This window comes from Varroa destructor, unplaced genomic scaffold (assembly GCF_002443255.2).
Source record: "Varroa destructor unplaced genomic scaffold, Vdes_3.0 BEIS01000006.1, whole genome shotgun sequence".
NCBI lineage: Eukaryota > Metazoa > Arthropoda > Arachnida > Mesostigmata > Varroidae > Varroa > Varroa destructor.
In genome coordinates this window covers 632,375-657,473 of record NW_019211459.1, presented here as the reverse complement: position 1 = coordinate 657,473, position 25,099 = coordinate 632,375, and the positions used below count along the sequence as shown (strand labels likewise).

General features: G+C 42.2%; 2 protein-coding genes and 1 long non-coding RNA gene across 19 annotated transcripts in view; 2 read left to right on the top strand and 1 right to left on the bottom strand.

The window, feature by feature from the left end:
- The window catches only part of LOC147754706 (uncharacterized), a 54,485-nt gene that overhangs the window by 8,817 nt on the left and 20,569 nt on the right, over positions 1–25,099 (bottom strand). For 2 of the 7 annotated variants that reach the window (XR_015329864.1, XR_015329865.1), the window contains one exon: positions 11,605–19,360. This is a non-coding gene — a long non-coding RNA (uncharacterized LOC147754706). Of the gene's footprint in view, positions 1–2,405; positions 2,543–8,308; positions 8,448–10,394; positions 19,361–25,099 lie in introns of those variants that run through there. The other 5 variants (XR_015329863.1, XR_015329866.1, XR_015329867.1 and 2 more) reach the window with 5 other exon arrangements.
- LOC111253316 (uncharacterized) lies at positions 1,413–9,748 on the top strand. Its single transcript, XM_022812547.2, has 2 exons — positions 1,413–2,577; positions 5,968–9,748. The coding sequence occupies exons 1-2, from the start codon at positions 2,013–2,015 to the stop codon at positions 6,846–6,848; spliced, it is 1,446 nt and encodes a 481-aa protein (XP_022668282.1). The 5' UTR covers positions 1,413–2,012; the 3' UTR covers positions 6,849–9,748.
- stg1 (stargazin-like protein) overlaps positions 20,272–25,099 on the top strand; it is a 44,715-nt gene continuing 39,887 nt past the window's right edge. For 10 of the 11 annotated variants that reach the window (XR_015329859.1, XR_015329860.1, XR_015329854.1 and 7 more), the window contains exon 1: positions 20,272–21,439. Coding sequence is in view for 1 of the 11 variants with exons in the window: in XM_022809969.2 (XP_022665704.1) it covers positions 21,232–21,439 (208 nt within the window). In the remaining 10 variants the exon portion in view is untranslated. The remainder of the gene's footprint in view (positions 21,440–25,099) is intronic. The other variant, XR_015329861.1, reaches the window with a different exon arrangement.

Sequence of the window (25,099 nt, the reverse complement as noted above, 5' to 3'; positions counted from 1 at the left end):
TTTTCGTTGTTCAGTACATCCCGATACTAATGTACACTATTAACTAATAATCAAATCTTCTTGTAGTTTGGACGATTTGTCATCCGGTCGAAGCACGTATTAATAAACAAATGGACAGCAAAACTGTGCATTCCTTGAGCATTCTGGGACACCTTCAGAGATCTCTTGTATACGTTAAGGTAATAAAGGAGGCCTAAACAACGTCTATTCGCCAGATTTTACGAGTGTTTCGTAAACACGCCCTGTTTGCTTATCGCGCTACAAACAGCCCGAGCAAGAGAGCCACTTTGGTCATTGTAAATAACACGTTTGTCCGATTTGAAGATCAATGTGTCCACTTTTTTCTGTTGAGAACAGAATCACTTGTAGTCTCCCCAAGTTGCCTTTCAGAAGAGCTCGACTGAGCCTTCGGTTCTCCGTGCAAGATTTCTCACAGTAGAGGCCATTGTGACTGCCCAACAAAAGTTCGGTACGGATTCTTTTAAACTGACTTACTTTAAACGTAACGTAAACGTAGCACGATGCTCTCGCTGCTAATGCACTTAAGTAAGTCCAATCAAATATAGTTCGAGATGTGCTTCTCGTGAAATGCTATCTATAGGAGGGGGCATGCAAAGTTAAACTTGCTAAGTAAACGTCTGTAACTCAATCGAATGACATCTATTTTGTCTTATTTAAATGGTCATAACTGTATTGTGCTAGAATAATTAACAGATTAGGTGACGATGATGCGATCTGACGACGATAGCTAAAATTGTGAAATATGACGCATCTAATCCGAGGCACCTATATATAGTGCCTAAATGTGTCCTAGTATTTGTCTATCGTGGAAATTGCGTTTCGCGACGAAATAGCATAACCATCTTATTCTTCGGCTATCCATATCAATAACAGTGATCTGTTTGTCCATTGCTGCAGATATTTGATGAGGCCGTCGCGCAGAGGAAAATGGGCTAATGATCTCTAGTAGGCATGGCGAACTTCTACGACAAGTGAATTCTGGCCGTTTGACAAAACTTATCACACAACATACTAGACTACAAAATACTAGGAAAAACTATTAAGACGTCGCGTTCGGCGCAATAACGGATCATCACGCCTGTACAACGACGGTGATGTGTTTAGCAAAATGATTGTCATTGCGGGGACAATAACCAATCACCACTGCTTCCAAAAAGTCCCTGAGTGAAACTGAGTGAAATACGGCATTCGGACCGTATTTGCTGCGGTGCGAGCTAGCTTTATGAAATCGTCACTGTATACCTATATACTATATATATATATATTTCATTAATAGTATATGTGTATATACTATTAATGAACTTAATAGATCTGATGGAAACAACACGCCGATATTCGCTGTCCTAGTCAGATCGACTCTAGGTCAGACTGCGACGACGACCCACTGCGGTCTTTTCACAACGGACCCTTTTCTGACGAGATTCGGTACTATGGACGTTACCGTAGTCCTCGCCAACCCTCGAAAGCATCTGAGCCGGGCCCAATGGTTACAGTATTTATAGTCGCTGTAGATCGGAAAGAGACGAAGATCGAATTGAATGTCCCCCGGCGTTCGGCTCTGCTTTGTCCATTGTTACGACGCAACCTCTCCTCCTCTCTTTACTGCCGTCGACGCCGCTTCTGGCATCGTCGGGTACCGTGCGAGTGTGCCTTTGGCTGGTTCACCGCTATATTCCCAACGTGGCTGTGTCCCAAAGCGGTGCTGTCTTGTTTCCTCGACGTCGCAGCTAGTGTAGTGTCCGTCCGATGCTATCATCGGGTGTCGACGTATCGGATAACGTTTGGACGCGTCACACTGCGACTGATCTAACCCTCGAAATTTTCCGGCATTTACGGTTCATCGAAAAGAAAAGGCAGAAGCATTTTTCTCTGACGAAAACAGTCAACGCAACGGAGTATTATTTGTCGTCGTCGAAAAGACACAGTTGGAGCTGTTAACGTTCTTGGAACCGTTGCCGCTATTGTCGCGTAGAACTGCGCGTAATTCCAATATGAGACGGCGTCAAAGTGAAAGGATTCTACCACTGTTGGCAGCTCTACTACTACTAGAGGTGATAGTTACGACTGGGGATATTGCCCGTGCCCAAGTTTTTAGCGGGACGAGTGGGGACGCTGAGTTCCTTAGCGCGGCCACGAAAACGGTTTACGCACACGATCAGGTGGTCAAGGCGCGGACGAAGAAATTACACGGGGACAGCAATGCGCACATCAAGAACGTTACCACGACGACCTCTGAAGTTAGGTCGAAGTCAGCTGACGTGCCCACATCGGAAAGGCAGGGCGCTGCTAGCAATACTTCAGTGGCGAACCAAGTAACGACAGCTATAAGTCAATTTGATCTCGGTTTAGGCTATTACAAGATGTGTCCCTTCCCATTTTCTTACCTGCATCAGTGTGAAAACTCCTCAGAGTGCCCTGGAAGCGACTGTTGTGGAATGTACGCTTTTCCAGGCCCCAACCGTTGGAGGCGGTCGTGCTGTGTCCCTAGCAGCGTGACCACGATCGCTCGAGTTGCGCGTCTCTGTATCAAAAGCGACAAGCGACCCGGTGTTACCGGTGAGTTAAAGGAGAGACACGCACACACACACACGCACGTCATGTATAATTGGTCCACCCATGTATACATGTTGTAAGCAAATGTAGTCCAACTGTAATAAAAGCCGGGCGTTTGTTTACGGTTGTCGATCTCTTATGCATAAGTAGTATTTCGACAATTACTTAAAAGGTTTGACCAGAAGCTTGGGAAATCTTACAGTTTATATTCCTGCAGAAAGCCTGTGCTATAACACATTATTCTGAATAGTTTTAGTTATAGTGTACTCAACGATAAAAAAGTGTTCGAAAGAAAGGCAAATAACAGTGGTCATAGCAATATATGCAAGATAAACTGGATACAGGATCTTTAACTCATTTGTGATCACTTTCTCTCCTGCTGCAAGCTATTCATAACACTGCTAAGCTGAAAAAAAGGACGAAATATTTATGCCTCGACTTATTATTCCTTTTAAGCTATCGACGTAGTTTGTAGACCTTTAGCGAACCTTATCAATGAATAAGCTCTAGTTTCTTTTTTTAACTGGACGTTTTTTAAGCTGTTTTCACAAGCTACAAATAAAATTCTATTACTATAAAATATTACAATACAATAAAAATACTTTCTGTTCAGCCATTTTTTTAGTCCCTACATGCCAAATCCATTCTTGTCATCTTGCAAATTGCTCAAGTAAAAATTTCTGCACTTCCGCGTTACCAAACGAGCTGCACATAGTAACAGATACGATAATGGAGAGAAAAACAATGCTAATCTAACTCTAAAATAGTTTAGTCCGTCGGAAGGCGCGCTGTCTTGTCATTTAGCTTCGTAACCCCAGGGGTAATTCTGTGATCAGTATCGCCATAATGAACCCGTTGCAGGATGTCGCTATTAAGGCGAACATTATTCTAAATCTCGTTTATAGCGGTCTGAGCTTCATCTGAATTGCTTTAGTGAACGAAGTACCTCTCGTTATCGGTTGCAATAATTTGACGATAACGGTGCTTTGCCGTCAATTTCGTACTATGCCTTGATGCTATTATAAAAAGCTTACGCCAAACAAACATTTTATATGGTAAGATTTGTTTAGGAGATCGAAGTCGAAGACATGCTCGTCCCTACCGCTACTATAACGTATGTACAGGGGGAATTTAATAGTAAAGTAGACAATTAATTGAATATAGAAGTTGTATATCTCACCAAATGCTTTCTCTCTCTGTCCCTGCCTCTTGCTCTCTTTACCCTCGACGTTTGCTTCCTATGTTTACTATGACTCCGACCCCGTCTCTCCTCTTTCTATGTGTTTCGATGTCTTTCGCAACATTTGTTTGGTTTTTCAGATTGGCTCCGCCTAGGCATCCAGCTTGGGGTGGCCATATATTCGTACGCCGGGTAGAACCATTAAACTGCCTTCCTCATTGCGTTTGTACTGTATCATCACCATCACCACAAGCACTGACCCCAATCAGCATCAGCTTGCTCCTCATTCAGTCGTATTTTACCGTCATTGACATGCGGATGACGTTCTATTTATAAAGCATCAGCCCTATACAAAGCACGCTTGGCTTCAGCAGCAGCCACAAGCACAGGTAATGGCTATCCGGCAGACCAACCAGTAGCTACTATTACAACAAATACAACTGCACCAGAATCCAGCATGAAGAGGCAAAGTGGACAACCACATAATGATAAAAGCTAATCTTATCTAATTCACCTCACCTCAGATCAGAGACAACTAACAACTCTGAAACAAACAACAATGGCTAGATAGCGTGGACAGAAGCAACTCTGGCGAGAATATCACTAACTGTACTAGGAGAAGGAAGAATCAATCGAATACGTGGGCGGATCCGTTTGGGGCCTGTGTGACGAGACACCGCTAGCACACAACAGTGGCAAATAATGCTATTACGTGTTGGCATGCCGAAAACATCTGTTTGGTCTTCCATTGCTATGAGCCTATTTCCTTCACTCGTTGAAGGTAAAAGTGTGTCTCAGCTTAGTGTGCCACAGCTTTTCCTAACGCTACATATTATTATTTACCTTTACCTATACGAGATGCATGTACAGACCAATTATAATTGACTCCAAAAATTAATTAGCGCCATAGACCAGAGAACGCTATCTTCGGAGCTGCCTTCGCATGTTACGCCATACAGAGAGAAGGTCTTTACGCGGTGTTTGATACAAGTGAAAAGTCATCCACTTTCCTAGAGAAGGTTAACAACGATTCAAGGGGTAGAAAAACAGTATTTGAGCGCATATCAGCAAACTATACTGTAGCCGTAACTGGGGTAAGAAACATGCTTAACGCACCGCTAACCAAGGAACATATCTGTTGTATTCGGTAGGTTTTCTGCCTGTCCGTCCTAAATAGCTTCACATAGCGATCGTCTTTATCTAAATCTCACGACATACGGCTATGAACTGGAAATGCAAATGCTCGAGGCGAAAGACACGAGAAGGCAGCCGATTAAGTTGTGGAGGAGCCACGGGTAGATACACAAAGTGTGTCTATGTCTGTGTTTTTGCGTGTGTGTGTATATAATATTTCTCTTATATGGCGGACTTTTGAGCGATTCAAGGAAAGAAACCAATAAACAGCTAGTGCAAGGAAATGGTAGATAACTTATCTTTCGGTCGATGCCTGACAGGAACGCTATAGTATAATATTCATAAAAACTTTCCCTACTTGAAGAAAAGTGCGAAAAAAACTTGCTGTTTAGTTATTTTTCATTCATCCTGAGGCCTACCTTTTTATTTAGGTCGGAAGAACAGCTCTCAGCTGCTTTAGGGGCCGCTTCTAAGCTCCATCTTTGTCTTTCATCGCCGATAGTAGTTCTCAATGGGACATATGTCCGCAAGCATTGCTACCTCAAACTGTGAGCATAACATACCTAGTTTTTTATAGACTTCGTTTGGTATCCTCGCCAAAAATAGTATATTTTTGTGTGTGTATATGTCTGTGAAGTATATTCACTGAAATTGCACTTGCGGAACAGTTCTATATATGCTTTGCTTTAGCTTGGACGACAGGTGAACTAACAGAGAACTAGCCAGTAGGTAATCTTATTAAGTTTTATTAAGAGCTTGGTCCGCACGAGAGGTGCACGTTTTCCTTGATTTTACGAAAATCATTTTAATCCTCCTGTCGTGCTTTCATTCCTCTTAGTCTGATCCGTAGTGTTCTTCGGAACACTCTTACAAGTCTACCAGCAGAGGTATAAAAATACTTTCATTAGCGCCTCTTGCATGTCCGAAATGATTTCGCGACTGTTTTCAGTCTAAAAGACCTTTGAAAGGAATAACTAGTAAACAGTAAAAATATAATGATCAGATATTATTTTTTTTTGCATTTAACTAGCTACGGCTTTATCGTGCACTGACGCGCAATGGCTTTTGCACCATTTCAGGTAAACAACAGCTCGTAGCAGTGAACGAGGTAATTGATCATGTCACAGCCAGTGGAGATCCGGGTAAAGGGTTACATATACCCCTAGCGAAAAATAGACGGCAGCAGAAAACATCGAAATCTCATGCGGAACCGAAGCAACAATTGTCGGTAGGAGAAGAACTTTCAGCGGAAGAAATCGCATTGGTGGATCCACCAAGTGTTCTTCTACCTGTAACTGTAGTAAGTGGAGATGATGTTATTGTACTTCCGGAAGGTGAAAGCGAACGGCTGCGTGCGAATGCTTCAGACGCCTTTGCAAACGAAGCGATGCCCGACGAAGCTTCATCTGTGACAATTAATGCAACAGCTGATGATGATCTAACTAAGACGAATGATAGAACGTTTCCGTTGTTGTATTTTATCAAGGGCATCAAAAAAGGATGGTCCAGTCACACTAGTATAGTCCATGAAAGCATAAAGCACATTCACAAACTGCACGACAGTCTTCAGCCTAAACTACATGACCTGGTCAAGGCCCATCTAAAGGGAGGAGCTGCAGATAATGTATGCCCTGTTGTTCGAGTCTACCATAAACATTGCGGTAGACCCTGTTCGACTCACAAACACTGCAAAGACCCACACTACGCATGCTGCAGGGTAATCTGCGACGATCCTTGGGAGAAACATTCTTTCAAAAGGGGACTGTATTGTCACCGAATGGTTGAAGGTAAATGGATGTTCGATCACTCAGATCCCCCACAGGATTCCCTCCCATGGGGTGGTGAACACTGGGGTTGGGATTCTGGGCTCTCGATACTGGAAATGCTTATGAAGCAACACAAGAATAAGGCGCCACATCATGATTCGCTTGGAGATAAGAAGGTTTTTCTCATTGGTTAACCCGTAGACGATTCTTTTCTTAATTATATACCAGTGTTTCAAACACAGTCTATTAGCATGAATCAAATTGAAATTTTTTTCGAAAGACTGTCTCCATCATATATTATGATTAGCTTGCTATATAAATCATTGAGCTCTAGAGTGTTCCAAACGTAGCAGTTATCGGTAAAGCATATCATTCATATACGGGACCCTTATACGCTAGCTACTCAACAGCGACAAATGATGTGTGTGCGGGCGTGTGTGTGTGTGTGTGTGTGTGTGTGTGTGTCTGACAAAAACATAACATTTATTATAAACAAGCCTAGCTTATTTTTTAGAAAATTTCTTAGCAAACTTGTTGTTTATAAAAGAGGAGCACATCTATAACGGTGAGCTATGTGAAAAACAACTGCTGAACTAATAGCGTTTATAGCGTTTTGAAGTATTTATATATATATATATATATATATATAAGCTAGCATAGATTTGATCTAGGTATTATTTATTATCCGGTTAGGTTATTAGAACCATTTATTTATTCGGTACATTATTTAGAATATAATGAAAGTGCTTTAGTACAGTGTATGAAGTGTGCGTTTGACGGACAACTGTCGTCCGCTATTTCTAGGAACCGTTTGTGTTGCCACAAATAGAATCTATTGTATTTGGTAAATAAACAAATTAAATAAAAAAAATTGTCGGGACGCTTTCACTCCACTTGATAGAAACAGAAGCAAGCTGCTTTCGTATTAGTTAAACCTTCCTCCAATAATTTTGTATATAGTAATGCTGGTACAACAAATGTTTTTTGTATGTACTTATATAATCATCTGGTAAGTAGATGCTATGCTAGTGTCAGAACTGAGATGATTCAACAATTACTCTGTAACGAAAGAGCGTACTTTATAATGCGTACGTTTTTTGGTACGTTTTAATCGTCGCGTGAAATAGTCAATGAACACTGGCCCTAGCACGCTTGCAAAACTGACGTTTCTGTACTTTAATCGCCTGAGCAATATTCTTCAAATCATTCTTTGTCTTGCAGTTTGCGGAAAGGTGATTTTTTCAGTAAATCCCTAAGGGATAAACGATATGCTGCCTTTATACTCATCGGTGGACACAACTAGAACTCGAGTATTGCTCACATATTTAGCTATTTCGGTGACGTCTTTGTTTTCTATTTTAGTCTGTTCATTTCGTAGAAGCTGCGTCACACTCAAAATCTGAAAATCAAAGTTCTTTCTAGAAGAACCTCAAATATCCTATCAGAACGTAATCCCTTTGGCGCGACTGCACGGCGCGTGCGGAGTTCCGCATGTCTCCGATGTACGTATCAGCAGATGAAGACAGTTATGATCATCGCGAAATAGCTGGACACTCATCAGAAGTCAGAGGCTTGAGGACAGAAAGGCTTCAATTGCCTAGATTGTGCAAGCGTTCAACTGAAGAGAAAACACCGCATATCGTGTGCCTTGCCGTACTGCTAAGCGTACTGTCTTTTTGCCTGTTCTATTTTTTATATCGACCATTAGAGTCAGTAACTGCACATGATTGCTCATGATGAGGCGTGCGATCCATTCACCCATTCCTCTGTTCGTAGCAGTACCGATATAGAACCTGTGAATAATTGTGACAAATGGAAAAATCAGCACTGATGATTATGGTAACCGCTATTTGATTCGTCATGAAGCTTGTACGTGCAAATTTTGTATCGGAAGCTGAATACCATGTACTGGATTGATAAGCGGCACGTAGGAGCAGAAAATAGCCTGAATGATGAAAGACATAAAATAACGTTTCCGTTTCTCGAAATTGATCAGGCAGAGTGTTGGCAGAAATCTGACATTGTGAAACAGTTATGGACGAATTAAACATGTACTTAGTAATGTATTTGAATGTTTAATGTTTTGCACGATAACGTCCGAGTGGAATGGTAATAATGTTTACTAAAAGCACATTAGCAAATGTATTTGAATAAAAAAAAAAACTGACAAATTTGAGTAAAGGATACGCATATACAAACGTAGACGCCTACAACTGGGAGTACTGACATGACGAGACAGGGAAGTCCCAGCTTGTAAGGAGAGTAACCTTATTTAGCAAGACTGATGGCAATCACTCGAAAGTGCCGATTATGCAGCGTCTCACGCGTAGAACTTAAATTGACAGAAGTATTTACGTTTAGTCGAAAGAAGTACCCCTTAATTGTCAATCAGGCTTTAACTTGAAGTTCCTCGAGTTCATGCTAAAATGGAAGAGGGTGTACCTGAACGCTTTAAAAAGTTTGGCGCCGAAGGTACCACTGCAGGCCAGCGCGGTGGTTCTTGATCGAAACATCACAATACTACTTTACGATTCATTGGGTTACCACGATCTGTAGCTGGCTTCAAATTCTGTGTGTTAAAAACATTGATTTTGAACTTCAGGAACTGGTTGGCGGTGCACAAATTGTGTATTGATCGGTTGAATTATATAAGCGAACACCTAACAAACAGGAATGGACGAAATGTAAAAAAGCATCGATGACGGCGACAAAACAATGTAATCATCTGGGTACCGAAATGGCTCAGGTTGTACCATTTGGTATTGTTGATCCAGGGTGCCTGTTCTGAACGACGTCGCAATTGAGTAGTACGATTTTGCCAATTTTTTTGCCAAAACACAATGCCACATCATCTCTGTGTTTGTTTCATTCGTACTGCCCAAAACTGTCGGTCCTGCTACGAATGTACTCGGAATTCAGTGCTCCTGGTTCTCTCTTAAACATATTTATTTTAATTTAGGATCGGGAACAAAATAATTAAAATACAACAAGAACAAGAAGATACAACAACTATAAAGGACTTTTTAATAGAAGTTCTATACATGTATAATATAATTTTATTCAAATAAAATAAAAATAAAGCAATTTGCAAAGAGATATTATAGTCCTCGATGTTGCGTAAAAAAACAAGCCTTATTTTTGAAAAATCTAGAATTTTTAGCAAAAATATTGATCGGGTGTGGTGCCTTCATCGAGCAAAAGACATCATTCTTCAAGCTCATTTGTAAACTATAGAAATGAATACGGGTCAAAGGTCAACCATTTTTTGATGTTCAATCCTCATCAGATTGCGAAGACCGAACCTATAAATCACTTGTTTTTATTGTGTGTATTTCGCTTATTTAGCTAGTCGTAGCTAGAATTCTTTTAGCTCTTCAATAGATATGTATGTATTTGAATTGATATGCCAGTAGCTGCATTGGTACACGATACGATCGAATTCTTAGGCTAAGCTTAATGGAGGATCCAGCGTTAGCACTGGAACAGGAAAAGTTAGGGTAACTTCTGTCTGGTGTTACCTAAACAAGGCATAAGCGAACTGCAAGTTATGATGTTGATCTAAATGTTCATGGAATGTTTCGACTAGGCGCTTAGTTAGTTGGCAGCTTTCGTACCAAAGCTTCTGGATATGGACTTCCATCTATATATTTAGCTGGAGTTCAGTTTTGATAAATATCAATGCATTGAAAAATGTATGGATAAAAAAATAGACTATCATAAGACAAAGGACTCGGCTCTACTGTAAATCATCTAAATTTAGTGTATTTCGGGCTTTTTTTAGGTTCTTCTAGGCCTTTCACTGCAATAACTGAAGATACTGGCTCAAAGATAGCATACTTAGCCTGGTACATATAGCTACTAGCCGATGTGAGAAAATGGTGTAAGTTCTTGCTTTTATTAGGGTAAAGTGGCGCCTTATCCGCCTGCTGGCAGGCGACCGATCTTGTGCAGACTTTAGGACTGTTATCTAGTACAAGATGAATTTAAAACTATTTCCTTTTTTTAGCGAACCTGCTTCCTTAGCAAGTTTATCAGCTAGGATAACAGTAACAGTTCGCAAAGGAATAATGATTCGTTGGCAGGAATTTCTAATACATTTCGCTCGAAGGTTTACTAATAACTAGTATCTACGCGAAAGGAACATGCTAACTTTTATCACATATCCCTAAATGCTGCACGTTCTATAGTTTCCGTAAAACCGATAGGTTTCAAATTGGTCTAGTCGAAAGCAGTACTCGCTTTGTATTGGTCTACAGAGCAATGCCCATTCTTGATTCTGATTATCTATGTAGCGTATAGTAAAGGTAATATGAACCTTTGGGTCATTTAGCCCCTATCTTGATGAGAGATTTCTAAGAACGGATAGAATATTTCGCGCTACTAGCGATTCTGAATCGATGAAAGTTAGCCGGTTTTATTAAGCAGGTTAAACGTGCAGTCAGACAATTAGGCAGTTATCGTGCATAGATGCTATCCTTGCACGATAGATAGTTACGATAGAAGGAATCTCCCTATAAGCGGTAGGTTTTCTTTTATCCTTTACGAATGTCTCGGCATATTATTATCGTAGTGTATGAATCTTGTCTTAGGCGTTCTTCTTTGTCATCTACGGACTGCTCAAAACCAATAATCTCAGGAAATCAATAAGTATATTTTTTAGTTAGAGCGATGCTCTTCTATCGCTTAGAAATTTTTTGGAATCATTTTGGTCCTTTGCGATTCGCTCATGAACAAATATAGCCCCTGGACACTTCAGCAGAACCTAATAGTTAACGTACGAAAACAGACCAAATGGCCGTGGGAAAGACTTTGTAATAACGCTATTTTGAAAAACAAATGTCAGGCCGAGGAGGTATTGAAAACCAATAAAGGTTTCAAATTGTTAGGTAGCATGAGTGTCCATGATGCTCGAGTCATTGCGCGAGCAGTTGACAGAGTATAAGCAATTGATTACTAAATAACCTCCTGGCTAGAACTTTATTGAAGTTTTTTTACATGGTTGAAGAATAACAAGGTTTCGAAGTCCAACTACAATTTGCTTCGCTGCCTTGGCTTTATTGCGAGGCCCCACTAAAAGATTAATAACATGATCGAACGAGTTCAGTCTTCATCGTCAGTCTGCTTCGATCGGCAATTATATTAGGCATACACCATATTTGATTTTATCACATTACAAATCAATATGGCTTGACTAAAGCGTTTATTTTAAAAGGTGTACAGTCACTGATGAAAATAGTTTGAAACTATGGCTCAGTGCGGATACGGTTACTCAACCAGAGAATCCTAGTAATTATAAAATTCATGTTAAGCGCTCATGCCTAAGGTCCATTGTCATAGTTCCGCGAGAACATTCAAATCAATCAATCAGTATCCTGATGATTGCTATATAAACGCATACGTTTCAGGTGCAAATTTGGCCTAGAAAAAGCCTGACGATATCGTCCCTGTAATGGGTGGGTTCAATAATGAGTAACAGTGACAAGAAAGTCAAAAAATAATTACATCGTCTTGTCTTGCTTTTTACTTTAAAATACGATAATTTTCATTTTTATTAAAGCATTTACAGGATCGAGGACTCGGTCAAGCAATCTTCGAAATAAAAATGGCGAAAGACTGCCATATGTCATGTTTAGCTTTAGCTAAACCACGTACCGGCCAGTTTGATGCATGACTAGATAGTTACATGCGCATGAGATAAGTGTGATTTTTAACTTTGGTGCAATGAGGACTTAATCGAAAGAGTACACGGTCCTGTAAAACGTCCTGGGTATATGACAATGTAGAGGAACAATGCGTAAGATGCTAAGAAGAGAATATGCTGACACGCCCACTACATGTTGTGTTTGCTGGCAGGTTTTCTCCGTTGTACAATATTTTAAGGCTTGAGGACATATCGAATAAGACCTGTTCATGGTTCACTGCAAGACTATTTAGATTGCCATCTTCTCATCAAACCAATATATGGTTAACGAGCCCCTCGAGAGAACTGCAAATAAATCAAATTTTTAGCTTTGCAGGACAGTGGATCGTCATAATTATGCCTATTATTCTCCAGGACATTCTGATCTATGAATAGTTAAGTCAACTACGAATTGCAGTATGAGTGGCCTCGTTGTGTAAATAGATAAGTTGTGCCCATTTGCCTTGATACGATCGTTACCCGCAATGTACGATGGGGGTAAGGAAGAGACGTTATTTGTTCGAAATGAATTAGTTAAATAATAATGATGATGTGTTTTTCCCACGACGGGCGTAAACCTTACGCTATAATATTATGTGCATCTTTCGATGAACAGTAAACAAACAGGATAACGCGTAGAGTGGACTAGCTCACGCGACCACTAAGTTTCGTTCCAGAATGACCTCTTTGTTTTTTTGGGGGTGCTGAGAGAAGTATATTTTTTGTATGGACTTAACGGGTCGAAATTATGGATCCTTGTAACGATAAACTTAGGAGCGGCAAGCAACGAGATGCAGCTTTCGATTGACCTTTGTACACTGCAGTGTCGCGAGCAGATTAAATACATGAACGTGTACGGAGCGAAGTTAACACTTTGGGCTCTTACTTTACGATTTAGAGTAGGCGATTCTGCTGTTACGCCGTTACTGCATCGTAACATGTAGCGCTATTTTTTGTGCTTGTATATAGCTATGAGCATACCCTTTCCGCTCCTTGCCTTTCGACAATAACTACCCTAATTTCTGATCTAATTTCCAAACAAAGGCCTAGTTTTTCCAATCTTTTCTTACAATGTTGTATAATATTCGTATAATAACGTGTAATAATAATGTATAATATGTATAATAACGAGTAAGAATTGAGGCAATATTTGCCCTCTACTAATACGCGTTCCCAGTAGTTTAAGGGTCATCGCTTCAAAGGCGTGCATCGCAGTTATAACAGTGGTTTTAATTCCTTGATATATTCTACTGTCCTATAACGTAAAGGAACCTCTGCATAGACGTAGGCGACAAGTGGGGGAGGTGGCTATGGGCTCGAGTCGAGCCACTCGACCGTCTGCTTTTAGTGGAACTTTTTCCTTAAAGGGCGAATGGCCGATCTGACATTTTCGTTTCCTCATTGCGCATACAAAGTGACTCATACATGTCTATTATTGTTCCAGCTCTAATACCCAGCATAACTAGCTACAATTAGGCTTGCTTGGTGTGTTTTAATTTCAGTTCAAAGTAAAAAACTTTGACAATAAGCTGAAAAAATCAATCAAGTGGCCCTTCATTGATAGAATAAGAGTGTATTTCTGCATTGAATAATTAGCAGTTATGCATATACTGCTGTGCATGAGAAACTATGTTTGCTGACTGATCTGTTCAGCGAAATCCCAAAGGTATGTACATATCGTCGCTACGATGATGGTGCGAGCTTGCATGTTAACTGAAGGGTCGCATAGGTCCGAGACAGGGTTTAGACACACGCTGTTCCTTACAAGCAACGCTTGACGACAATTTATTACGGATCAGCGTGTTTACTAGTTTTAGTGTTTTATAATCTATAAAATAATACATAATAACAATAATAATCTATAAGATAATGCATATTAATTTTAATATTTAATAATAAACAACTAGCGCCAATTATGACAAATCGGTAGGCGCTACAGCAGCAGCAGCAGCAGTAGTAGTAACATGGCTACAATATAATTATAGAAACAAACTAGAATCGATCAGGATATTTACGTGAGTACAAAAATCATATGGCTCTGTAAAAAATTCGGCATCACTTCTCCTTAACACAGTGTTCTGTGCCGGTACAAACAAGTGGATGTTGTATTGAAATAATCTGCAATACATACATAGATAAACGAGTGTTTCGATGTCAGTAATAATATAGCTGAAATAATAAAGAACGCGTATCGTTACAGCCATTTAGCTTTGTTGGCTGAGATGATCATTGCAAATATTTTGTCTCGTTAACTTTGGACAAGGTGCCAAGTTGTCCGTAAAGCAATGCACAAATATCCAAGGTAGAGGGTAGTCCTCTACACGATGCAGAACGTATAAACAAAGGTATATTAGTGAAACTAACGACTGTTTAATGTTTATTTGTCTATATATTATCGTATACCTCTTTCTGCTAAAGCAGTGTTACTAAATTATGCTCCGATCTAGTATCGGTCCTTCGGAACGTTTCAATTAAAATAGTTTACCATCATATATAATAGGAGAAAACTGCAATTCACGGTGAAGCTTGTTTCGTATGCCAATTAGGCACGGGTCTCATCTCCGTTTGTCTACAGAAATGGAATTGCACACACAGACCTAAAACGTTCCGAACTGACGCTATATGGCAGGCGTCGGTTTGCGCAGGACGGCGGATAACGGGAGAACGACAGAGAGAGTAACAAGACGCGCCTACTATTGCCTGAGCTTAAAGGCGCCGAGCCGTTTTCCTTTAACGTCCAGTATGGCAAAGATGGAAACGAGAAGTTTACGAACGAATGGTAAGCTAATTTACCGAATAAAACCTTAACTACTTGAGGTTGGATTATTACATTTTCTTGCCGAGTAGGTTAGTTACGCTGAAGGAACAACCAACAAAAACAGGTACCATGTTTGCTATGCATTTTACATGACATTATGTGATTAGATCTGAATGTTTCGCAATAGCGTTCAAAATTGCCGTTGAAAGCTATATTGGGCGCCTATCCCACTTCTCGACCCTACGTTCGATCTAGTTTAGCGTGCCATGTGTGTTTTCCCTTGATGAGCTTGCAGATAAATACCGTCATCATAAAACCACTAGGAAAATGCGTTTCTTTTTACTAACAATATTGGCTATGTAAAAGTCATTGCCGTCACCGGCGATATCTTGGCCTGGTCCTGCTGAAAAAAAGGCCGAATTTCCTTACGGCCCGCCTATATAGCTGGTGAAACGATGCTCATGAAAAAATGAAATTCTTCCATGGAACTTCCAAATATTGAGCGAATGCGTTAAATCCTCTGGAATCGCACTTTTGATATCGTATAGTTATCACTGTTGCTTCTAATACGAGCACCACTGGTTCTTATTATCTTGTATACCTTTTCCGCATCTTCTTCCAGATTTAGGTAAAGTAAAGGGGAGCGGAATCGGAAAGCTGGATCTATCGTAGTAGTAGAAGTAGGGAGTGGTCGAACGACGGCGGAAGCCATGAAGGATCGTTAGCAGACGACTTGGGACAGACAACAGTTGACCAGCATCCGACTAGTGACTGCAGGAAAAGATGTTTAGCTGGTTCCGTGTATCTCTATTGGTGGAGAGGGTGAAAAGCGGCTTGAAAAGACTGCGGAGGAGAGACGCCGCTGAAATCGGCCTGTGTCTGCCCTGTGTTCTGTCTTCGTGAGTGGCGGCGGTGGAAGTGCTTGGATCGGTTCCAGCCCTGTGATAGCTCTCGATGCTCAGGAGGAGGGCTGCTGTCCCTGCAGCAGCAGCAGGACTTGGGGCAGGCAGGAGGCGGTGGTCCAAAAGCACGAATTAAACAAACGGGAACGGAGACTGGGCCACAACTATCAGCATTACCTTCTTCGACTGTGTGAGCTGTCTCGGTAGCTAACTCGCTTGCGGATGAGGGAAAGGGCAAAATGGCCTAGGAGAAACAGTCTAGCACGTCCTCGCTAAAAGTATAGACCGGCGAATGGAGAGGACGGATGGGGCCCCAGCTCCAGTATGAAATGAGTGGGGAACAGAGGGAAACTTTGTGGGGGAGTAGTGGGTTGGCAGGCTAGGAACACGCTCGCCTGTGTACGAGTATAGAGAAAAACGGTGTAAAGAAAATGGAGGTTTATGGAAGGGATATCAGGCATAGGAATGGCAGGGAATAAGAAGTTGGTAGAATATATGCTAGAGGGTGTCGAAGCTGGGGGTCGGTACTTGGGAGTGGTGCACGCTATAAAAGCTGTCTATGCTTGCAGTGCTGGCGCGCCAGGGCTGCACTGCTAGCGAACGGTATCGCATCGTAGTGATGGTAGTTTTGTTCCGTGTGTGTACGAGAACTAGGGGCCGAAAGGGAACTATAGAGGGGAGGCGACACTGATGAGAGGGGACGTGTGGGGGATCTGTATGTGTGCATCTCATCGTCGTTAGTATGTGCCTGCCTACGGGGTGTTTGCAGCGTCTGTCAGTATGTCGATGTGTCGTCTGTGTGCAACGTTCGCGGCCGACTAGAGCCAAGTACCCCCGACTAGTCCCCTTGTTTTTCCCTCGTTGCAGAGCAGGAGTGCGTCCGCCACTGCTGCTGGCGCTGCCACCAACTCCGCCACCGCCTCCGCCGCTCCTAAGACCGCTGCGGCTGCTGTTGGCTGCCATAACTGCCGCCATCATGCTCCTCGCGGCCTTTCTCCCATCCAAGCCAGCAGCAGCAGCAGCAGGCGTACAGCCTAGGAAGCCCCCCGAGGAGCAGCTGAAGGGCTGAGGCCGCTCGTTCGCCCGCCCAACAGCCCGCCGCAGGTGCGCTGGTACTGCTACTGCTGTCGCCCAGCCTGGACAAGCAAAGCACCCAGTCAACGAACGAACGATTACTGATTAAAGAAAAGAACTAATCAACCGGTCCGACCAAGCGATCAGGCAGCAGCAGTCGACTACTGATGACCGAAGTCCACCGTTCGCCGCTTGGTCGCCGTCGTAAAAGTGCTGTGATGGTGCCGATTGTATTGGCGGTTCACTGAAAACGAAGAAAAAGTAGTGCCTCATCGGTGAAAAAAGAAGTATTATTTGTGCAATTCAATGACTAGCTTCTCTACTAATAATATTACGGTTAACTACTACACAAAAATTAGTACTACTGCATCAATTACTCATAATAATAACTTATTCGACTTATTACTAGTAATAGAACTTCTTTCGCCTACTACAACCACCGTTTCTATTTCTATTACCACAACTACTGTCGATAGCTGATCGTCAGATGAAGCCATTGTGCTTGTCCATTCGGTTCGGATCAATCTCAGCGAATGATTGATCGATAGGGCACGTGTGAGGGAACGAACAGTACGTATGTTTTTGTGTGTATATCCTTGTTTTTGCAGTCGGTGAGACCCCCATGTGTCCAAAGTGTCTGTGACGTGCGTCTATTGGACCGCCTGGGGGTGGCAAAACGGCCGGGGAGACAACGCGATTCTGCCGAAAAGCTCTGCAACGGCGAACTGTAGCCTTCAATGTAGATAACAACACCTCAAAGAATTCCTAGTGATCGTTGTCGTCGTCATCGTGACTCTGGAACGGTGCTAAGCAGAAAAACAGATCATTTGACCAAACCGGTTCTCAGCCGTTTGTCCGTCTGTTCGTTCGTGCGTTGAATGTGTGGCAGCGTCATAAAACTGCTGATGGTTGTCCTGATGATGGTGTAGTGCGTGGCGGCGGCAGCGACGGCGGCGACGTACGAATGTGGGCGTGAGTGCGGGCCTCAATAGCAGGACAAGGGACGTTCACTGCGAATTTGCCGCGAGACGGCGTTTGCTGCTGTTGCTACAGGTATTCCGTTAGCTGCGCGTGCAAATGGCCACGACCCGCGTGGTATTTGTAGCGATCACAGCGCTAACAGTGGAAAGTGCAAGGTCCACGGAGTTGAGAGCAACGGGATGGATAAAAGTATGCTCAAAGGAGCAACTTTAAAAGGAGACCAGCCTGGGAGCCGTTTAGACAGTCTCACATATTCTATACAGGCGTCGGCCAGCGTCGATTGTGTTATTCTCACCTTTATATAATCGTCGATGGTTCTGTAATAGTTGGTTTATTAGTCCTATTGTCTGTGTAACAGACCAATTTATTGAAATTATCACAGTCGTTCTACTGAAAGAGCAATATTCGAATCAGGATGAGGATAATATAAGAATGGAATTGATACAGAAGGAGAAGGATATTTTAATTGGAATAGCTCGTCACTTGACTAGCGACTACCTCGTCTAGAGGTAATGACGACAAGTAGACTAAGGGAAATCAATTGAAATAAATGAACAGCGAAAACAATAGCTCACTAAGTAGAAAAACAGTAAATAGAAACATTTACTTTGGCGATCGGCTGTGAGAAGTGCAGAAGCAAACAGACAGATCCAAAGAGTACCAGGTGACCGTGGTGAAGCTGGTTGCCGTGGTCCCGCTCCATTATATTATTGAGCCGGTGTCGACGCCCAATACGCAACGAAGATGCCGGTAGGACGCAGTGCAAGACCCAGTCAGCCTCCCGGAGGCTACGAGCAAGTCCAGCGAAGTTAAGTGGGTAGACTAGAGTAAAACTATACCGTTGCAACATACTAATCTGTCGCTTTGGTGCGCAAAACCCCTGCTTAACCCATCTAGGGTCCACCAGGAAAGATCTGGCCATCTTTTCCTGTCGTTTGAGATATCTAGAAAGGAGGCCATGAGGGGCGGCGGACGCTCGACGAGATCATAATGACGATAAAAATCTTTGTGTCGCTGTGGAAACGAGTACGTCCGGGAGGGTACTCGCGGTGCTCATCCGGCCTTCAAAAAGCTGCAAAGCGGCCCCCTCCTCCTCCCCCATTTAAATCAAATCATAGCTACCATGCAACGGATTATGATGATAATGATGCTTCTGCTGTCGCTCAAATTCTAATTAGATTTTTACGAGATCTCGACGTCGCTGCTTACCTACACTGGGCTCCTACAGCAGCCTGCATTTGTCGATTATCAATAAAGGACGCCACGTCATAGCCACGACGCGTCAAACCGGAACGCCGTGTGTGGTCTAGACTGAAAGAGGTAAATAGAAAACAACGTCCTTGGAATCAATGCCATATTCCAGCATCAAATAAAAAATGGTTCAGAGTATTGATGAGAAACATCTGTTTTGACAGCGCTGCGATATCTGTACTCAGCCATGTCTAGGATAGTCTTTGGGGTAGATCAGTTCAAATTGTCAACAATAAATTACAAGTTTGTTCCTGCTAATCCTGTTATTGTTATTATCTGTCAGATGTTGTTTTGATCATCCATCTGCTATCTGATAATGACAATGACCTGGTCTTTTGCGTGAGTGGTGTCATAGCGTTTTCACTCTAACTTTCGAAATTCATGCCACCAACCAAATCCGTTGAGCGACTCGTCTACTGCTACAAATCTGATTTCGGAACATTGACCTGCTGTGAGTCCTGCTGGTGATCAGTGTAGGCGAAGTCCTGCTTTGCCCAAAGAAAGTGTGTATGTGGAGTGCATATAAAAGGAGAAAGTTCCATACAGAAGTGCCTGAGCCTTTTAGAGACTAGTTTGAGCCAGATACAGCAGTAACATACAATGCGGTCGTGAGTACGCTTAGCGCTCGCGATAAAATAAAGAATGTAGTGCCTATAAACTCTCATAGTCTCATGCAATATGTAGAAGCAAGTCATTTCTACTATTGCTGCTCGAACTACTGGAAGTATTCTACATATCGATTTATCAACTTTAGCTGACTGGCCGGCCCAAAATTACGAGGCTGCTATTTTTCTCTCGAGAGTCTGCGGCGCTGACTGAAACAACAAGAGAACCCAGGCTAGGACATAGCAGGAACGCAACTGAAATCCATCAAGGCCACAAGGCGCCTTCATGGCATGGTTGGCCGGCATAAGATTGGTGATCGACGCACGTGTCTTTTAGATCGTTAGCTTTCTTTTATTGGAATTATTAGCAGTGGCTTAATTCTATCTACTGCTATGATTATGCGTAAAATTATGATCCTTTCCATACGTGCAGAAACATAGGTAAACAACAACAACAGCAAAGCGAAGGACTGTGTCATATGACTGGCGTAGTTCCATCTCGGCGAGGTACTTGCCCCTGACGAAGTGTGATGTGCAACGCCATTACATTATTAACAACGAATAAAAAGTGTGACTTCTCGATATCATCACCATCATCATCATTACAAGCAGCAGCTGTGGTACCAACTGCAGGTTCCCCAGCTTGGAAGGACACGGAACTGGTATTGCTGGAATACGGAGACGGGGTTTTCTGCGGCCTAAGTTCTTGTCGCTGGTTGGGTTTCCTTATACGTTGTAATTGTCTACGGAGCGGTGAAGAACAACTAGTCGGAACGCTAAAGCGGTTCTTATAAGAAAGAGTGCAAACGGCGGGCCTGCGGGTCTGGACGCCGCTGGACACGGCGGCGGGTAAGATCATCACGGCGGATGCCCCGGAAACGCGCCTCCCCAGCGGACCAAGCCTCTGCAGCTGCAGGGTCGGCTGCATAATACAGGGCAGAGGCCAGGCCAAAAGCAGCATCAGCTGCAGTAACGACAGCAGCACGACCAAGTCGAAAGCAACAGAAGCGGCAGCTGCTGCTGCTGCTGCTGCTATAAAGAGGAGGAGAAGGAAGAAAAAAACCGTTTGGTGGGCGCCAGCGGCCGCAGCCAAGCTTAGCTCCATTTTGAACGTTGGCAGCTGTAATTTCAATAGTCAAAGAAAGGGCGGGCTAACGTTGTAGTCGCCATAACATCAACAGTACCGTTATTATAAAGTTGTTGATCATTCTGATAACAACGGCAAAATCGGCAGCAACAACGAGAAGGAAACATTGCTTTTAGTTGTGGTTCGGCAGAGTTCATCTGCCGCCATTCGCGCAGTAACGACTAGTAGTCATCACCGGGATGTCTCGTCACACGGTACGACTTTTGCGGCTTCTGACGCCGCTAACCGCGCTCGGGTCGCTTGTGGCGCAAGGTGTAGCGTTATTCACCGATCGCTGGTTGCAATCTGAGGAGTTGATGCCCAATCCACGCTACAACGGTACGGGAGACAAGGAGTACCTTTCCAAGTTCACCTTCAGCGGCTTATGGAAACTCTGTTACAACGACCGTAAGTAGACACTGGCACACACGAATCACGAGATGTCTACATTTAACGCGTATAATACGTGATACTGTTGCGCGAGCTTTTTTTAGGTGACAATTATAACCCAATATAAAAAAGACCTATAGAATTGATTGTAAGATACACGTACACGCCGATTCTCATCTTGCCTGCATAGATATGTAATATCCAAGCATAAGTCTGGCCGACTTACTTTTAATTAATTTTCTCTTAATTATCCCATTTGTCTGTGTTTGAACCAAATCGGTAGAGAGAATAACGAGTAATGTAGACGAGACAATAGACATTTTCAACGAAGACAAAGTAAGTTTCTATATGAACGAATGTATGTCAAATATATATATATATATATATATATATATATATATATATATATAGTACAATGGAAGTAATGGTAAATTTTTATTGAACTTTTTTGCTTCAGGTTTTCGAATCTTAAACACAGTAGACATAGTTGCCATTTGCCATCCAACTAACAATCAAGGCTCGAGTCACATGAAGGTCTCATACTATCACTATACAAACTGTTTCCATAGTAAGCATAATTAAACGAAGTTTCTTTGCTCACAGACAGGACACGAAAGCCAATTTAACCGGGAATACGTGAAGGCTTAAGGCACTAGGTGAAACGGCCATAAAATATATTAGCCGAAGTCTTGATTCAACAATTAATGATTGCTCGTCACCCTCAGATAGGCCGTCTCGTTTTGCCATGTTTTTTTTTCGTATTATTGATGCCATGCTTTTCACAGCATCTTGTGCATAGACTGTCACGTAACTGAAGGTCTTGGCTGGCAATACTCGTGTGGAACATTTTTTAAGAGGCAATAAATTACGTTTACCTTGCGGTCAAAATTTAACATTTGCGGGCATTACTCAAGGCACTATAATACAATAGATTAATATGAGTGCTTAATACACGTGACTGACTTTGCATACTCTGACTGGTCTGACTCGTTGGTGGAATTCCCTGATGACTTCTCCAAATTCGACAAATAGATGGTATCTCTCTGAGGGCCGGTTGATAGTTTAGTTAGCTTCGTTATGATTGTCATTGCGAGCGGCTCTTGTTGGTAATCAAACACAACTATTTGTAACTGCAAAACTTTTAAAAAATAACTACTATTCAACTTTTCAAAACAGTATTCTGTCAAATTTTTCAGTGTGTAGGCTATTGCGGGCTACCTTGGATTGGCTATAACCCATCGTATTCTGCTGCACCTATTATATGTTCATCTTTTGTTAGGAAGGACATGCTTATCATGGGGACCGGTGCACGGAAGGGGCGCTATCTTCCATTCTTATTTCTATTATTTGTCGCGGGGCACCTGTTTGTAACTACTATCGCGATCAGCTGACGATATTAACGGAAACTGACTCCTAACATGGAACTTACGGCTCGACTTTTCATGGTTCGCGCCTCGGGTTCATTCGGACCTTAAATAACTATCGTTCATTAGTGCTCAACGAATTTTGTTGTATATTAAGGTATTATTATACCAAAGATGATCGTAGAGCATGTACAAGTATCTAATTGAGGCCATGTAAGTACATGCAAAATATTTCTTCCTCCTTCAGTATCCACGAGTTCCTTCCATCTTTCCACCAAATTATGTATGTTGGAAGTGGGCGTTGTGTTGAAATTTTCCAACTGCCTTTCAAGTTCTTGACCGTTACGACGTGTGGCCTTCTCCTATTGTCACACCAATTGACCACGAATAAGTCAATTAAAGTTCTTCGGTCATTTCTTTTCAACAGTCTGAGTAGCTCGATGTAAACCTGGGCCGAATGAACGCGCTGATTATTGTAACGAAGAACTTGTTATATGTGCTGCTTTCGGGGGCAGTTGTTACGATTTAATTGGAATCGTTCGAACAGAGCATTGTTCTCGTCCACATCGTGGATTGGAACATACCAATATCATGCATTACTGTGAGTAGTTATATAAAGCTCAATGCGGCTGATCCGGCTTTGGAAACGGTGGAAACGCTATGTTTATTCACGAACTAAATGCAGCTTGTGAACGTACCAGTATCTAACACCCATTCAGAAACAGGCTATGCACTGTATATCAGACCTTCGTGGATTTATTGTATAGGAATCGTAGTATTTGTCCTATCAGTAAGCGTCGTCTTAGCGTCGTTATTGATGAATCAAGGCATTTTCTTTCAGCTTTAGAGCAACTGGAGTCCTTGTTCAAAATCATTAGCGAGCCACAGAGAGTCACTTTTGGCTTATACAGCCTTACCTCGTTAGCCTATACAAGCCCGCAAAATGTTGGTCTTTACATATACATATACATACATATATATGTAATGCCGAGGAAACAGAGGCGAGTTCGAGGATACTCTGTTATCAATACGAAGCAATTAATGTTAAAACAAACTATCTGAATAAATGAACTGAATGAAACGAATTGTTCAATAAATAATCCACATATCCCTTATGGGTGTCCCCTACGTAGGATAAAATACCTATAAGCACTAACAATATTTCGAAGCTTTGTCTCGATTTACTTGTTCTATCGGGATCTTTGCTTGTGTGGGATATCAGCTTCTACAACGGGTTAGGTTCCAATTCCGATTCTGTTATCATATTACTCCATAGTCTTAACGTTATCGTACAACAGTTAACTTTATAGTGGTACCACATGAAAATCGTATGTCCGTTGGTACCAAATGTGAGAGAAATAGAATTACTGATTTCTCCGAAATATAGTCATCTGCTTAAACAGGTTTTTAACATATATCAACAACCTGCGTTGTGGCTACCGAGTCCGGTCGAAGGCACGGAAAACGTCATACTAATTCGATTATAGCTTTCCCCTTATACATTTCCTTCTCGGTAGTGCGTATCCCGGTTGCCGTTTCTGTTCACGAAAAAAAAAAAGAACTAGAAATAATATTGCATGAAACAGAAGTGCTAAAACAAAAGTCGAAAATTATGAAGTTACTTTGATGGGCCATTTAATGGAGATGAATAAGATAGCATTCAGGTTTCGGCTTTGTACCAATTATATATCACTGTCCCTGTTAGAATCGATATCTATATTTCACTATTTATAGTCGTTAAAATCGTTTTCGAATTGCCGCGATTATATTCTCATCTTTTTCTTAAGTTTTCTCAAGGCTTTTTTGTGAGCTCCGGAAGCAGGAAGACCACCGGAAACAGGATCTGATGCGTGCGTGGGTTGAGGTATTAACTTGTCCTGCGTACAACATGGTACATATGGTAACGTGTAAGCATGGGCAGTATCGGCTCCTACAGTTCCGCCCTGTTTTGCCAGAAAGAAGTCCATAGCCTTCGTAAAACATATTGTTAATATTTCTACTCTTGGTAAAACCACTCGGTACGTATGTGTGTATGACGGACGATCGTTTTACCGTCGAACTAGATGGTGAAAAGGACCCGGATCTTGTAGTGTTCTTCATTCTGAAATTGACTTCGAAGCGACACTTCGAATACTGTCGTTTTGTCTCTCCACCGTGCCCATGTATCCAGGTCTGATCACCTGCGGCGACGTGTTGGAACTCCCCTTTGACTGCACCTAGGTTCTCTGGATGCTATGATTGACGAGTCTGCCCTTTGTACAATTTTTGCTATAAACAAAGCAGTCTAATACGAGGGTCTCGTGTGAGGTATAAA